The sequence below is a fragment of the Micromys minutus genome (genome assembly GCF_963924665.1).
Source record: "Micromys minutus genome assembly, chromosome: 2".
Classification (NCBI taxonomy): Eukaryota; Metazoa; Chordata; class Mammalia; order Rodentia; family Muridae; genus Micromys; species Micromys minutus.
Window position 1 is genome coordinate 103395267 of NC_137971.1, and position 15605 is coordinate 103410871.

The following is a 15605-nucleotide window of genomic DNA, read 5'->3' on the forward strand; positions in this document are numbered from 1 at the left end:
GCACACCTGAGAGAGCACAGGTGAGAGAGAGCACACCTGAGAGAGAACACACCTGAGAGAGCACAGGTGAGAGAGAGCACACCTGAGAGAGCACAGGTGAGAGAGAGCACATGAGAGAGCACAGGTGAGAGAGAACACACCACACCTGAGAGAGCACAGGTGAGAGAGAGCACACCTGAGAGAGCACAGGTGAGAGAGAGCACACCTGAGAGAGCACAGGTGAGAGAGAACACACCTGAGAGAGCACAGGTGAGAGAGAGCACAGGTGAGAGAGAGCACACCTGAGAGAGCACAGGTGAGAAAGAACACACCTGAGAGAGCACAGGTGAGAAAGAACACACCTGAGAGAGCACAGGTGAGAAAGAACACACCTGAGAGAGCACAGGTGAGAGAGAGCACAGGTGAGAGAGAGCACACCTGAGAGAGCACAGGTGAGAGAGAACACACCTGAGAGAGCACAGGTGAGAGAGAGCACACCTGAGAGAGCACAGGTGAGAGAGAACACACCTGAGAGAGCACAGGTGAGAGAGAGCACACCTGAGAGAGCACAGGTGAGAGAGAACACACCTGAGAGAGCACAGGTGAGAGAGAACACACCTGAGAGAGCACAGGTGAGAGAGAGCACAGGTGAGAGAGAGCACACCTGAGAGAGCACAGGTGAGAAAGAACACACCTGAGAGAGCACAGGTGAGAGAGAACACACCTGAGAGAGCACAGGTGAGAGACAGCCCTCACTTGGCTTTCCAATGGTACTCGGGAGGAGCCTCCTTATAATGACTGGCTCTGAATAAAGTTGCAGATTTCTTAAGCAGGTACTTGAGGAAATCATGTAGATAAGTAATAAAGCAAGGGTTCACTTCCTACACAAGGCCAGACCTTGCCCAGTTTTTTCAGGACTGGTAGCCACCCGCAGGTTGCTGGGTGCCTGGAAGAGCTACAGGAGGGCTCTAACTCCCAAGCACAGGGGCGAGTCCTCACTGCCTCTCCACTGTGTATCCTGGAAGATGCCTCCCAGAACTCTCAGGGCACAGGTGGTAGTGCTGTTTGGGAACAGACACTTCTGGCCCAAAGAGAGAGCCAGCCAAATGGTATCAGGACTGGGCACTGCCATCGGAACTCACAACCTACCCAGAGAGCCAAACACCCAGGAGCAACCTCCCTCTGGAGACCACAGACCCACAGACCCACAGGAGAGACAAGCTCCAGTCAGAGACAACAAGATCACCTAGCATCACAAAAAAACAGGATGGCAAGAGGCAAACGCAAGAAACTAGGAAGCAGAAACCAAGAGAACTTGGCAAAATCAGAACCAAGTTCTCCCATCACAGCAAGTAGTGGATATCTAAACTCACCAGAAAAACAAGATTTATACTTAAAAATCATACTTCATGATGATGATGGAGGTACTCAAGAAGCACAGAAATAAAATACTAAAGAAGTAGAGGAAAGCCAGGAGAACACACACAAACAAGTTGTAGCCCTTAAAGAGGAAACACAAAAATCACCTAAAGAGCTACAGGAAAACACAACCAAACAGGTGAAGGAACTGAAAACAGAAATAGAAACAATGAAGAAATCACAAAATGAGAGAACCCTGAAGTTGGAAACCTAGGAAAAACAACGGTACTCATAGACACAAGTATCAACAACAGAACACAAGAGATGGAAGAGAGAATCTCAGAGGCAGAAGATACCATAGAAACCATTGACAAAACAGTGAGAAAATGCAAAAATCAAAAATTTTCTAACCCAAAATATCCAGAAAATCCAGGACACAATGAGAAAACCAAACCTAAAAATAATAGGTGTAGAAGAGAGCCAAGATTCCTAACTAAAAGGCCCAGTAAATATCTTCAACAAAATTGTAGAAGAAAACTTCCCTTAACTAAAGAAAGAGATGAACACGAACATACAAGAAGCCTACAGAACCCCAAATAGACTGGACAAGAAAAGAAAATCTTTCTGACACATAATAGTCAAAACAAAAAAATGTGCAAAACAAGGAAAGAATATTAAAAGCAGAAGGAAAGAATGACAGGTAACATATAAAGGCAGACCGATCAGAATTACACCAGCTTTTTAACAAGGACTATGAAAGCTAGAAGATCCTGGACTGACATCATACAGACCCTAAGAGAACACAAATGACAGCTCAGGTTACTATATCCAGCAAAACTCTATATTACCATAGACAAAGAAGCCAAAATATTCCAGGACAAAAGCAAATTTACACAGTATCTGTCCACAAATCCAGCCCTACAAAGGATAATAGATGGAAAACTCCACCACAAAGAGGGAAACCTCACCCTAGGAAAAGCAAAAAATTAATCTTGCAACAAACCTAAAATAAGAAAAGCACACAAACATAATTCTACCACTAACAACAAAAATAGCAGGAAACAACAATCACTATTCCTTAATGTCTCTTAACATCAATGAACTCAATTCTCCAATAAAAAGACATAGACTATCAGACTGGATACATAAACAGGACACAGTATTTTGCTGCATACAGGAAACTCAACTCAGCAACAAAGACAGGCACTACTTTAGAGTAAAAGGTTGGGAAAAAACTTTTTAAGCATGTTGTCCCAAGAAACAAGCTGGAGTAGCCATCCTAATATCGAATAAAATAAACTTTCAACCAATAGTCAACAAAAAAGATAAGAAAAAACACTTTCTACTTATCAAAGGAAAAATCTATCAAGATGAACTCTCAATCCTGAACATCTCTGCTTCAAATACAAGAGCACCCACATTCATAAAAGAAACTCTACTGAAGCTCAAAGCAAATACTGCATCACACACAATAATAGTTGGAGACTTCAACACTCCACTCTCATCAGTGGACAGATCATGGATGCAGAAACTGAACAGAGACATAGTGAAACTAACAGAAGTTATGAACCAAATGAATTTAATAGTCATCTATATGATATTTCATCCTAAAACAAATAAATATATACCCTCTTCTCAGCACCTACCTCACGGCAGCTTCTCCAAAATTGACCAAATAGTCATTCACAAAACAGACTTCAACAGATACAAGAAGATTGAAATACTCCCATGCATCCTTTCAGATCACCATGGACTATGTCTGGTCTTAAATAACAAGAACAACAACAAAAAGCCCACATACACATGGAAGCTGAACAATGCTCTACTCAATAATAGCTTGGTGAAGAAAGAAATAAAAAAAATCAAAGAATTTTTAGACTTTAATGAAAATGAAGGCACAATATACCTAAACTTATGGGATACAATCAAAGAGGTGCTAAGAAAACAACTTATAGCTCTGAGCACCTCCAAAGAGAAACTGGAGAAAGCATACACAAACAGCTTGACAGCACACCTGAAAGCTCTAGAACAAAAAGAAGCAGATACACCCAAGAGGAGTAGACAGCAGGAAATAATCAAACTCAGTGCTGAAATCAATCAAGTAGAAACAAAAAGAATTATACAAAGAATCAACAAAACCAAGAGCTGGTTCTTCGAGAAAATCAACAAGATAAAATTAATGAACCCTTAACCAGACTAACTAGAGGGCACAGAGAGAGTATCCAAATTAACAAAATCAAAAATGAAAGGGGAGACATTTCAACAGAAACTGAGGAAATTCAAGAAATCATCAGATCCTACTACAAAAGCCTACACTCAACAAAACTAGAAAATTTAGAGGAAATGGGCAATTTTCTAAACAGATACTAGGTACCAAAATTAAATCAGAATTAGATAAACCATCTGAACAGCCCCGTAACACCTAAGAAATAGAAGCAGTCATCAAAAGCCTCTCAAACAAAAAAACCCAGGACCTGATGGGTTTAGCATAGAATTCTCTCAGACCTTCATAGAAGACCTAATACCAATACTCTCCAAACTATTCCACAAAATAGAAACAGATAGAATACTACCCAACTCATTCTTCGAAGCCACAATTACGCTCATACCTAAATCACAAAAAGACCCTCCAAAGAAAGAAAACTTTAGACTAATTTCCCTCATGAATATTGATGCAAAAATACTCAATAAAATTCTGGCAAACTGAATCCATGAACACATCAAAATGTTCATTCACCACGATCAAGTAGGCTTAGGGATGATTCAATATACAAAAATCCATGAATGTAATACAGTATATAAACAAACTCAAAGAAAAAACTACACAAACATCTCTTTAGATGCTAAGAAAACATTTGACAAAATTCAACACCCCTTGATGTTAGAAGTCTTGGAAAGATCAGGAATTCAAGACTCATACCTAAATAATATAAATGCAATATACAGCAAACCAGTAGCCAACATCAAACTAAATGGTGAGAAACTTGTAGCAATTCCACTAAAAACAGGGACTAGACAAGGCTTCCCACTGTCCCCCTACCAATTCAATATAGTACGGAAAGTCCTGGCCAGAGCAATCAGACAGCAAAAAGAGGTCTAAGGGATACTAACTGGAAAGGAAGAAATCAAAATGTCTGTATTTACAGATGATATGATGGTATACTTAAATGATCCAAAAACTTTTACAGCTGATAAATAACATCAGTAAAGTGGCTGGATAGGAAATTAACTCAAACAAATCAGTAGCCTTCCTATATTCAAAGGGTAACAGATTGAGAAAGAAATTAGAGAACCAACACACTTCACAATAGCCACAAAGAATATAAAATACCTAGGTGTGACCCTAGCCAAGCAAGTGAAGGATCTGTATGACAAGTACTTCCAGCCTCTGAAGAAGGAAATTGAAGAATATCTCAGAATCTGGAAAGATCTCCCATGCTCATGGATTGGAAGGATCAACATAGTAAAAATGTCCATCTTGCCTAATGCAGTCTACAGATTCAATGAAATCCCCATCAAAATTCCAACTCAATTCTTCATAGAGTTAGAAAGAGAAATTTTCAAATCATTTGTAATAATAACAAACCCAGAATACCAAAAACTATTCTCAACAATAAAACACTTCTGGGGGAATCACCATCCCTGATCTCAAGCTGTATTACAGATCAATTGTGATAAAAACCGAATGGTACTGGTACAGAGATAGGCAGGTAAATCAATGGAATAGAATCGAAGACCCAGAAATGAACCCACACACCTGGTCACTTGATCTTTGACAAAGGAGCTAAAAGCATTCAATGGAAAAAAAGACAGCCTCTTTAAAAAACTGATGTTGGTTCAACTGGCAGTCAAATTGCAGAAGAATACAAATTGATCCTTTCCTCCTTGTACAAAGCTCAAGTCCAAGTGAATCAAAGACCTCTACATAAAACCAGGTACACTGAAACTAACAGAACAGAAAGTGAGAAAGAGCTTAGAACACATAGGCACAGGGGAAATTTTCCTGAACAGAACACCAATGGATTATCCTCTAAGATCAAGAATCAACAAATGGGACCTCATGAAATTGCAAAGCTTCTTTCTGTAAGGTATAGGACACTGTCAAAAGGACAAAATGGTAACCAACAGATTTGGAAAAGATCTTTATCAATCCTACATCTGATACAGGACTAGTATCCAATATATACAAAAAACTTAAGAAGTTAGACTCTAGAGAATCAAATAATCCTATTAAAAATGGGGTACAGAGCTAAACAAAGAATTCTCAACTCAAGAATATCGCATGACTGAGAGGTACCTAAAGAAATGCTCAACATCCCTAGTCATCAGGGAAATGCAAATAAAAACAACCCTGAGGTTCCACCTCACACCAGTCAGAATGGCTAAGATCAAAACCTAAGGTGACAGCAGATACGGGCAAGGATGTGGAGAAAGAAAAAACACTCATCTATTGTTGGTGGGCTTGTAAGCAGTACAACCACTCTGGAAATCAGAAAATTGTACATAGTACTACCTGAGGACCCAGATATACCACTTCTGGGCATAGACCCAAAAGTAGCTCCAACATCTAACAAGGACACATGTTCTACCACGTTCATAGCAGCCTTATTCAGAATAGCCAAAAGCTTAAAAAAACCCAGATGTCCTTCAACAGAGGAATGGATACAGAAATTGTGGTACATATGTACAATGCCGTACTACTCAGCTATTAAAAATAATAACTTCATGAAATCTTTAGGCAAATGGATGGAGCTTGAAGCTATCATCCTGAGTGAGGTAACCCAGTCACAAAAGAACACTCATGGTATGTACTCACTGATAAGCTGATACTAGCCCCAAAAGCTTGAAATACCCAAGAAACAATTCACAGATTTTTATGAAGCTCAAAAAGAAGGAAGGCTAGAAGATGGATGCCTCGGCTTTTCTTAGAAGGGAGAACAAAATGCTCCTGGGAGGAAATAAAGGGCCAAATGGAGGAGCAGAGATTGGTGAAAAGATCATCCAGAGACTGTCTCACCTGGGGATCCATCTCATGCAGCCACCAAACCCAAGCACTATGGTTGATGCCAAGTAGTGCTTCCTGGCAGGAACCTGATATGGATGCCTCCTCAGAGGCTCTGCCAGCCATTCTGATCCAGTGGAGGATGCTTGCAGCTAACCATCAGACTGAACATGAGGATTCCAGTTAAGGAGCTAGAGAAAGGACTGAAGGAGGAGAAAGGGTCTGTAACCCCATCAGAAGAATAAAATGATCAACTAACCAAACCCTCCACAGCACCCAGAGATTAAAACACCAATCAATGAGTTCACATGAAGAGACCCATGGCTCCAGGTGCATATGCAGCAGAGGATGGCATTCTCTGGCATCAATGGGAGGAGAGGCCTTTGGTCCAGTGAAGGCTCGTTTTCCCAGTGTAGGGGAAGCCAAGGTGCTGAGGTGGAGAGGGAGGTTGAGAGAGGGAGCACCTTCATGGAGGCAATGGGAGGGGGAGGGGAGATGGGATTAGGGGAAGGGGATAATGTGAAATGTAAATACAGAGAATATCCACTAAAATAATAAAAAAATAAATAAAAATTAATTTAAAAAATTAAAAAAGGCTAAAACTCAAAAAAAAAATCCACTAAACTTAGCGAGATAAACACACACTGAAAATAAATAAATAAATAAACAAATAAACAAAGAAATAAAATAAAAATAAAAAAATAAAGCAAGGCTTTTTTTCATCTCGAGGTGTATCGGCCAGCATTGCTCCAACTCACACAAATAATCTCAGTAAACGTGGCGCTCCGTACCCCTGTGTGCGTCCGGGTGATCGGCCAGAGTTTCAGCTTACTGCGGTCTGTCACATTTGTGGAGTATCTGAGTGTCCATTGCACTGAAGTGCTCATTGTCAGCATACTCCTCATGGTCCGTATTTCCTCCAGACTTCTTATAATTTGCATAACCTTCCATAATGGAATCCGCATTCTTCTTGGCAGGAATTTTGTCTGGTGATGGAGTCCCAGTCACCCACAAACCATGGTTTCAGCTCTTCAGGAATCTTTAACTTCACCTCTGTTTCTTCATGTTCAGCGGTAGGATGTACCCCGGCTCTCTTCCCAGGAGGCTGCGGTGCCTCCCTGGTTCGGCCGCCATCTCTGGTTGCAGGTGTTTTCTACTTGTTTTCACGCCAAGGTGTTTCTGTTGCAGACCAGATGTCTCTATTCCCTGGAGCAGGCCTCTCTCACCTGCCCTCTGTATATTGTTCCTGGTTGGCCTTTTGAAGTTCTCGCTGTTTCTGCAGATTGGTGTCCTCGTTTTTTTTTTTTTTTTTTTTTTTTTTGAGCACTCTGCTTTTCTGGCTCCCACTCGTCCCAAGTAGAGGTCAGGAGGGGGTGGTGCACCGAGGAAGCTCCTGCAGGAACAGGACACGGGGCTGCAACATCCCCATGTGTCTTCAACGGTTTTTCAGAGCGCCTGGGCCTCACAGCACTTTTTTTTTTATTCCAACCACTGTAATAGATAAAAGTACTTCACCTGTTTGTCCTTTATGCAGCGTTTACACACTTTGCTTCATGAAGAAGAGACCCATGAAAGCACAGCAGTCTCTGGCCCTCCTGGAATTTAGGCTTCGGATCCTGCTTGGGCACCATTTATAAGTGATCCACTGCCGCCTCCTCTTCCTCCCACCACCCCCGACTACCCCATAAATTTTTTAAAAATATCAAAGTGAAGAACTTCAAAAGATGTATTGAGGGGGCAGGAGAAGGAATACTAACATATAGGATGTTTGAAAAAGTCCAAGAAAACCTATTTTATATGCTTTCTAAATATAAATATTAGAATATATCCATATATGTGTATATATTTAATTGGAGATACCTTACACAGGAGACAGCGTTCTCACAAACAAAAAGCCAAGTGTCAGAAACAAAACATTTGCCTTCAAGTTGTCGATCACAAGAATCCCAGAGACTCCTAGACCAACACACGATATCATTATTCTTCTTGGTCGACCCCCAGGATTTGATAATAAGACCCTATTACTGAAGACACTTTTTTGTAACAGAGTACGGAAAATCAAGCCGATACTGGCCTGGAAGTCTCTTCTTACTGACGAGCTTTCGTGGTGCTGGAAGGTGCTCCGGCTTGCTGGGGAGAAAGACATCAATGGTTTTATCCAGCCGTGACCCCTGCATGCTACAGTAAGGACCAGCTCAGTGAGATGTGCTCCTTCGTGCCAAGACGACATGAATGCTACTCGTTTAAGGCCTTATTCCGCAAGGTGGAATTCACATGGCGCTGTTAATGGGGACAAGGAAGAATCCATGGGCTTGGTGGGTTAGAGGCCTTAGAAAAGAAGTTACTACTATCGTGTTAAGTGGATACAGTTACAGTATCCTTCTAAACATGTCTCTTCTTACCTACAGATTAGTGCAACTTGCAACCCTGAGCAGAGGCTTCTATTTGGAGGTTTGAAAGCTTCAAACCAGTGTGTCCTGGACACCAAGGGGCGTGAGCTCATGCAGTCGTGAGTGTATTCACGGGACCCCCCACAGGATCAAGTCAGTCAACATTTCCACAGGGATTTGTTGTGTAACAGTTTCCTCAGACATGTCATTCTTCAGGGAAGCTCTTTAAGCAGGAAGGTAAACAACTCAAAATGGTTTTAGGAAGTTCCGAGCCTGATCAGATCTCCCAGACCTCTCCCTGCCATCTAAACCCCAAATGCTGACAGTCACTCCCAGACTAATTGAGCTAAACTACAAAGAAGACTGAGGCCAGACCAACTGTCTGGAAGGAGCAGAAACTGGGCAAGCTGCTCGGAAGAGGTTTAGACCGGGGTGGGTAGACTTTGATGAGACAGCCATCTCTGAGCCGTGTTGGCTCCTGGAAGTAACCCCTTGCCCACACTAGGGTAAGTAACCTCAACTCATTGGTCTGATGATGGTATAGTACTTTCGCTTGTCGTGGGTAAGGAGAGGCGTGTGCTGTATCTCCTCAGGGAAAGTTTTGTCACACAACAGAATGGGACCGGAGTTCCACCCGTACGTAGCTGAGACACTATAGTGGTTGATGGCCACTGGGGAGGAAACACAGTTTTCTTCAGAGATGCTCCCCTGGGTAGGTTACCCTTTCTCCAGCAGATGGCCCTACACCTATTCACAAACAGGTAGTACCAACTGGACTGTGAGAGTGTATAGAAAGAAGGTGAACCGGAAAAGCGGTGGGCCGGGGGTATCTGGAAGGAGTTGGAGGGATAGAAGGGGGTGGATTTGATCAAAATACATTGTATACAGATATGACATCAAAAAATAAAACATACTTAAAAATGAGTCTAACACAAACAAAGAGTCGGCAGACAAACAGATGGAGTTTCAGAACACTAGCCAACCTTTTATCCTGATTTCAACCCCAGGGGAATCCTTACTATCTAGACTGTGATTCAGCGGGAAATGCCAGCGGTGAACCTTACCACTCCTACTCTGCACCCGACTAGGGTAGGCTTTGTAAGCAGTATGTCAGATGGACTAGCTGGACACTTGACTAAGTAAGGAGTGAGGACACACTTTAAAATCCCACACTTGAGAAAACTGCAAGCCTTTGAAACAGGACTCTAGATTAGAAACACTCTGAGGCTTCAGAAGCATCTACGCCTAAATGCCACCCAGGCACAAATAAAATGAAGCAAAACTCATCATCCTCGGTTCTCTTTGGGACGGTAGGAGGTTTCCTGTCCCATTGGTATCTTGGAGGTAAGGGGTGTGGGGGTGAGAGGAGGCAGGTAGTCCTGGCTGGGGTCGGAGGAGGGCAGCTGATTTCCTCAGTGCTCCTGAGATGCATGAACGCTGGGGGGCGGGGGGTGTGTGGCTGCACTGTGACTTTGGTACAAGCCACAGCGGGCTTGCAGTGACTGTACATCACAGCACAACCTCAGGGCATCTTTGTCAACTCGGCACCTAGTGGGTTTAAGGCTGCGGTATTTGTTTTCATAAAAAGGCAAGTGCTCCAGCAGGCTTCTATTTTATTTATTTAATGTTGTTAGTGTTGTTTGGTTTGTTCTTGTTTTTAGACCACTCTGACCGTGTTATAGGTTACAGCCCCTTGATGACATCTATGAGACATCTTTACAAGATTTCACATTCGCTCTTCTTTCAGACTTCCTTAAATCTACATTACATTGGAGCTTGCTTTTAGAAATTAAAACTAGCTGAGCTCTTACGGTAGAGTAATGTTTCCTGAATCAAAACGATCCAAAGAAATCTCTGTAGAAAAAGTTAAGGAGAAACTTAAACATCTTCAACAACAAATTCTGACTTACGTTCAATCTTCTCAACAAGTCTTTTAAAAGTAAAGACTCTGCCTTTTATAATAACCGGAGAGCTCAGTTAGATGAGAGGTGCATTGAAGGCTCTGGAGAAATTAGCCATACCAGAGAATTTATAGTTTAGGATTCCTAATACAATATATTTTTTAAATTTAAGAACTTAGGATAAACTACCGACACAATTTTAAGTCATGATTATTTATTCTAAGTGTTTTTGTCTTTTTACAAAACACCTTATGAAAATTATACATAGGAAGTCCAATACAATTGAGCAATTTATATTCTGATTAAAACTTTGTAGCAAAGAATACCTGTGACTTCTTTTATGCTATTTTTGTGTAGTAAAATTATGAGAAAAAAACCATCAATTATAAGCAATATTTTAGCATAGTCTTAGAAAATACAGGCTTGCCACCCATTTTAGCAAAAATTAAGCCAAAATAAGCCAAGAGCTGAATTCCATGTGCAGCCAGTAGGTGGCGCCAAAGTCCATTTGAGACTGAAAGGTGAGATTACGGGCGTTGGAATGCGTGGGGGGTTCTCAAGTCAGGTTTATGAGCAGTGGAGTCAGTCTTACACTGCCCTAAGATGCAATTCAATGTTTCATTAGAGATTACTGAGTAAATGGTTGTCAAATTATGTACGTCGTTGTCATCACCGCTGTCCTTCCTCTCTCCGCCCCATCCAGGAGTGCCCTTGTTTCTCTGCCCATAACCTTCCTGTGTAAATGCACGCATTTTAATAACCAAATGGCAGGCCTGGACTGCAACAGAGATTGTGGTACAAACCCCGGAAAGCGTTTTCTTTGGTGTGGAGGCAACAGTTCAGTTTTTGTAGCTCGTTCAACTGTCTCCTTGAATGTGAGCATCACACCGCCGTACATCTTGTCATCATTTAACTCCCTTGAGTCATGCAACCAAAGACGTTCGTGCAGATCAGGTTGAGCATGCTTCATAGTGCTCCTTAGTCACAACGGGGGAGGGGCATTTGTCCACGAAGTCGACTCTCAAGCTCAGATCCCACCGGGAGTAAGTTTTGGCAGCAGACTGGGCTCACTTGGAAATCTTGGCAATCAGAAGCATCCTGAGGGGCAGCGTCGCCTCCACCCAAGTGTTGGGAGAGTTTACCATCTTCTCCCAGAGAGCGGCTTCCTCGGAAGTAGAATCCATCCAATCCACTTCAGTCCCATAGCTTTTTCCTGAAAGAAAGTTTTCATTTTCATTTACATTTCCTGCTGGGGGAGGGGCTGGGAAGACAAGGAAGAGTTTGCACACACCTGGAGAGCACATCTGGGGCACGAGGAAGAACTTACTACCCAAGTACCTTCCTCATTTTCCTCCTCATGGCTCCCAGATGACTGATCTTCACCTGAATGCGAATGTTAACAGTGGGTGATGACTTTTCAGGGCATAGAGGACTGGGGAGGATTATGTTCTGAGGGAGAGAAGACACTGGCTGATGCCTTAGGGACTGTTTATTATTGCTAGTCATTATTGCTATTATTATTTTATTTTGGAGTATCTGGGGGTTTTCTGGTACTATTCCTTTGTCCACAAAGTCGGAATTTCCAAGCTCGGATTTTGGAGCCTGCCAACGGTAACTTAGGTTCTGAAAGGACAGACTCTGGACCCTGCAGACCCTCTCAACCAAGAACTCTTGGACCCCTGATGACCTTTTACCCAGCAGTTTCACTACATTTAGGATTTTAGCATCTCCTGGAGAGTTTGGCTCATAGAGAATTAAATTTGTAACAAATGTTACCTGTTCCAAAGCCAATCCGGAGGCCTCCCAGAAGCTGGTTGGTTAGTTTGTAATGGTCCCAGACAGTGAGTTCTACACAGGCTTCAGTCAGATCTTCGGGTCGGAACCCGTCATACACCATGGTGTGGTTGAAGACGGGGTTGCTGGTTTTTCCTACAGCTCTTGTCTTCTGGCGACTTTTTCTACTGGTATCTGGAAGGATGGTACTATCAAAAGACAAAGTAATGTGCGGGCGTCATGGTTAAGAGAGTGACATTTGTGTTGTCAGGACCCCTCAGCACAGCCATCTCACAGGGTGACATTTATGCCGTCAGAACCCCTCAGCACAGCCATCTCACGGCAATAGAAGAAGAAAGCTCAGAAGCCAAGTGTGCAGCTTGCATCTAGAATCCCTGCATCCATCAGGCTGAGGTGGGAAGACTGAAGTGAGTCTTAAACCAAAACTGGGGATACAGCTGTTAGTGAGTGCTTTGGCAAACACGGAGGACCCGAGCTCTCTCAGCCGAGTCCATACTAAGGCTGAACAGGGTAGTATGCATGCTGAGTCCCAGTACTGGGAATTTAATAAAAATGGAAGAATTCCTGAGTCTCTGTGTCCATGCAAGACAGCCTAATTGATAAGAGCCAGAGAGAGACCCCGTGCCAAAGAGAGAGACCCAGTGTCAGAGACAGAGAGACAGAGAGAGAGAGAGAGACAGAGAGAGAGAGAGAGACAGAGAGAGAGAGAGAGAGAGAGAGAGAGAGAAAGAGAGAGAGACAGACAGAGAGAGAGATAGAGAGGGAGAGAGAGAGAGGGAGAGAGAGCACATGTTGGAAAGGTCCTACTGTAGTTTTGTAGAAGTCAGGGGACGGTGCATTGTGTTGAAAAGAGCAGGCACAGAATCAGCCAAACCGGGCTGGAAGCCTGACTCTGAGACTCACTATGAATTCCAGGAACATCATTCAACTCCCCAGTCACTTGCTTCCTTAGTACAAAGTTAGAAAGGTGATGGTGACTTTGAGAGGTTGACGTTAGAAGTGACATGAGTGTACACAGCTCAGTTAATTGAAAACACTTAAAGTGGTAGGAGCTGGTAGAGGCATCTCTTAGAATTCAGCTTAAATGAACTGAAGATAGTCATGTTAACTGAACTGTCAGACTTAGAAAGACACAAAAAAAGCACATATAGTGTATGTGTGTGTGTGTTCGAGAGAGGGAGAGAGAGGGAGAGAGAGAGGTAGAGAGAAGAAAGGCAGGATTGTCTAGGAAGGAAACAATAGGAATAAAAAGAAGGAGTGGGGAGGGCAGAAATACTCAAAGCACACTGTGTACTTTGAAATGTTTTCACATGATCTATGTCCTTATATAATCTAGCACTATGTACATGACTACATGCCAATGGGGATTAATTAATAAACTGATTTATATTTGAAATCTGACGTAAATAGGCAAGGAAGGAAGGAAGGAAGGAAGGAAGGAAGGAAGGAAGGAAGGAAGAACCAAAACAAAATGTTGGCAAACAAAACATAGGAAACCAGAGAAATGTTCCCTTGTTCATTAGGAAGCCAAACAGAGTGACATCTAGCATTATAGTTCTATTAAGATATTTTCCTTGTTAGTCTTATGTCAACGTGACACAAGTTAGAGTCATTTGAAAGGAGGAAACCTCAGTTGAGAAAATGCCTTCATAAGATCCAGTTATAAGGCATTTTTTTAATTAGTGATTGATGGGAGAGGGCCCTGCCCACTGTGGGTGGGGAAAGCAGACTGAGCAAGCCATGGTGAGCAAGCCAGTAAGTAGCACATCTCTGTGGTCTCTGCATCAGTTCCTGCCTCTAGATTCCTGCCCTGCTTGAGTACCTGTCCTGACTTCCTGTGATGATAAACAGTGATATGAAAGTTTAAGCCAAACAAACCTTTCCCTCCCCAACTTTTGGTCATGGTGTTTTGTTACAGCAACAGAAACCCAAACTAAGACAGCTATTTTGTAGTAATAATTGCCCTCAACCATGCAGGTACCTCAGATGATGTTACATTTGAGTTTCAAATATGTAGCTTAATTTGTACACACAATCTCTTAGGTTTGATTTTAAAACCAAACAAAGCTTTGGGAGATGGTGCTATAAACTCTTATAGGTCAAGAGTTCGATGTCTCTAATAACCTGTAAGTGATGGGTGTTGACATCACAGATACAGAGAACTGACACCAGCCAGCAAAGACAAGGCTATAGGAGAGCTAAGTAAAGTGGAGTCACGAAGATCCTTACCATTTAACAAAAGAATTTAGGTGGCTCCCCCTCAGCAGTGGGAGATCAAGGCATTCCTTCACCCAGATGTGGACTTCTCCAGTTGTAGGAAGCTTTTTGCCTGGAGTTGAACAAAGAAAACAAAATGTGCTGCCATTTCTTTTTGGAAAAAAAAAATGTCACCTTGCATATAGGATAGCACAAGGAAACAAGCCAATTCTTGATGGTATTGAGCTGATTAAGCTTATGGACATTCGACTGTGTGCTTCTTAGCCTGAACATCCTGAGGTCAACTCGCTCTATAAAAACAAGAGCTACTGCCAACAGATAGGTGCCCTGAGAGGGAGAGTCACTGTTCTTTAAGGATGCACCTCTGCTTTGTTGTACTTGAGGTTGGGGACTAGGGAGGAGACAAAGTTAAATATAGGAGTATAATTGTTAGTATTATAGGTAGTTACTAAGAAGCTTGCTTAGTATGAAGTTGCTGCTAGATTGCTTGCATATAAACAGAGGAACATTATTAGACTTTTTTTTTCTGGTTTAGTCTAGTCAACTAAATCATACTCACTGATCTATAGCCACATCTATAAAGTGCTCATATGTGTGTGTGTGTGTGTGTGTGTGTGTGTGTGTGTGTGTGTGTGTGTTTGTGTGTGTGTATATATATATATATATATATATATATATATATACATAATTAATATGATAAGTAATTTAGGCCCCTTGGAATGTGGCTATACAGGAGAAATCAATGTCAATAAATTTAATGGAAATAGAAGCACAAAAATGAAACATGGTGAGAAATGTCAAGCTGTTACCCAGTGCTTTAGAAAACGATGTATTTAATGAGTGATAACTGAGTCAGGAAAAGATTTGCGGAGCTGAGACTCCACCTGAGACTTAGAGAGGCTGAGGAAGGGAAGGAAAACGTGGAGAGAAGCACCTACAGAGTGAAAGTGCAGACAGGGGAAA

General features: G+C 42.2%; 1 protein-coding gene and 1 pseudogene across 8 annotated transcripts in view; both read right to left on the bottom strand.

Moving 5' to 3' along the window:
• Positions 1–731: 731 nt before the first annotated feature.
• On the bottom strand, positions 732–7971 carry LOC308417791 (mortality factor 4-like protein 1; annotated as a pseudogene). Its single transcript has 3 exons — positions 7054–7971; positions 2985–2994; positions 732–860 (listed from the first exon to the last, which is right to left on the bottom strand). The product of its transcript is annotated as a mortality factor 4-like protein 1 (transcript).
• Positions 7972–10938: 2967 nt separating this feature from the next.
• SYTL2 (synaptotagmin like 2) overlaps positions 10939–15605 on the bottom strand; it is a gene marked incomplete at its 5' end in the record, with an annotated part of 62001 nt that continues 57334 nt past the window's right edge. For all 7 annotated transcript variants that reach the window (XM_080912666.1, XM_080912665.1, XM_080912663.1 and 4 more), the window contains 3 exons: positions 10939–11844; positions 12408–12613; positions 14655–14754. In XM_080912666.1, coding sequence (XP_080768792.1) covers positions 11699–11844; positions 12408–12613; positions 14655–14754 — 452 coding nt within the window. In that variant the 3' untranslated portion in view covers positions 10939–11698. The remainder of the gene's footprint in view (positions 11845–12407; positions 12614–14654; positions 14755–15605) is intronic.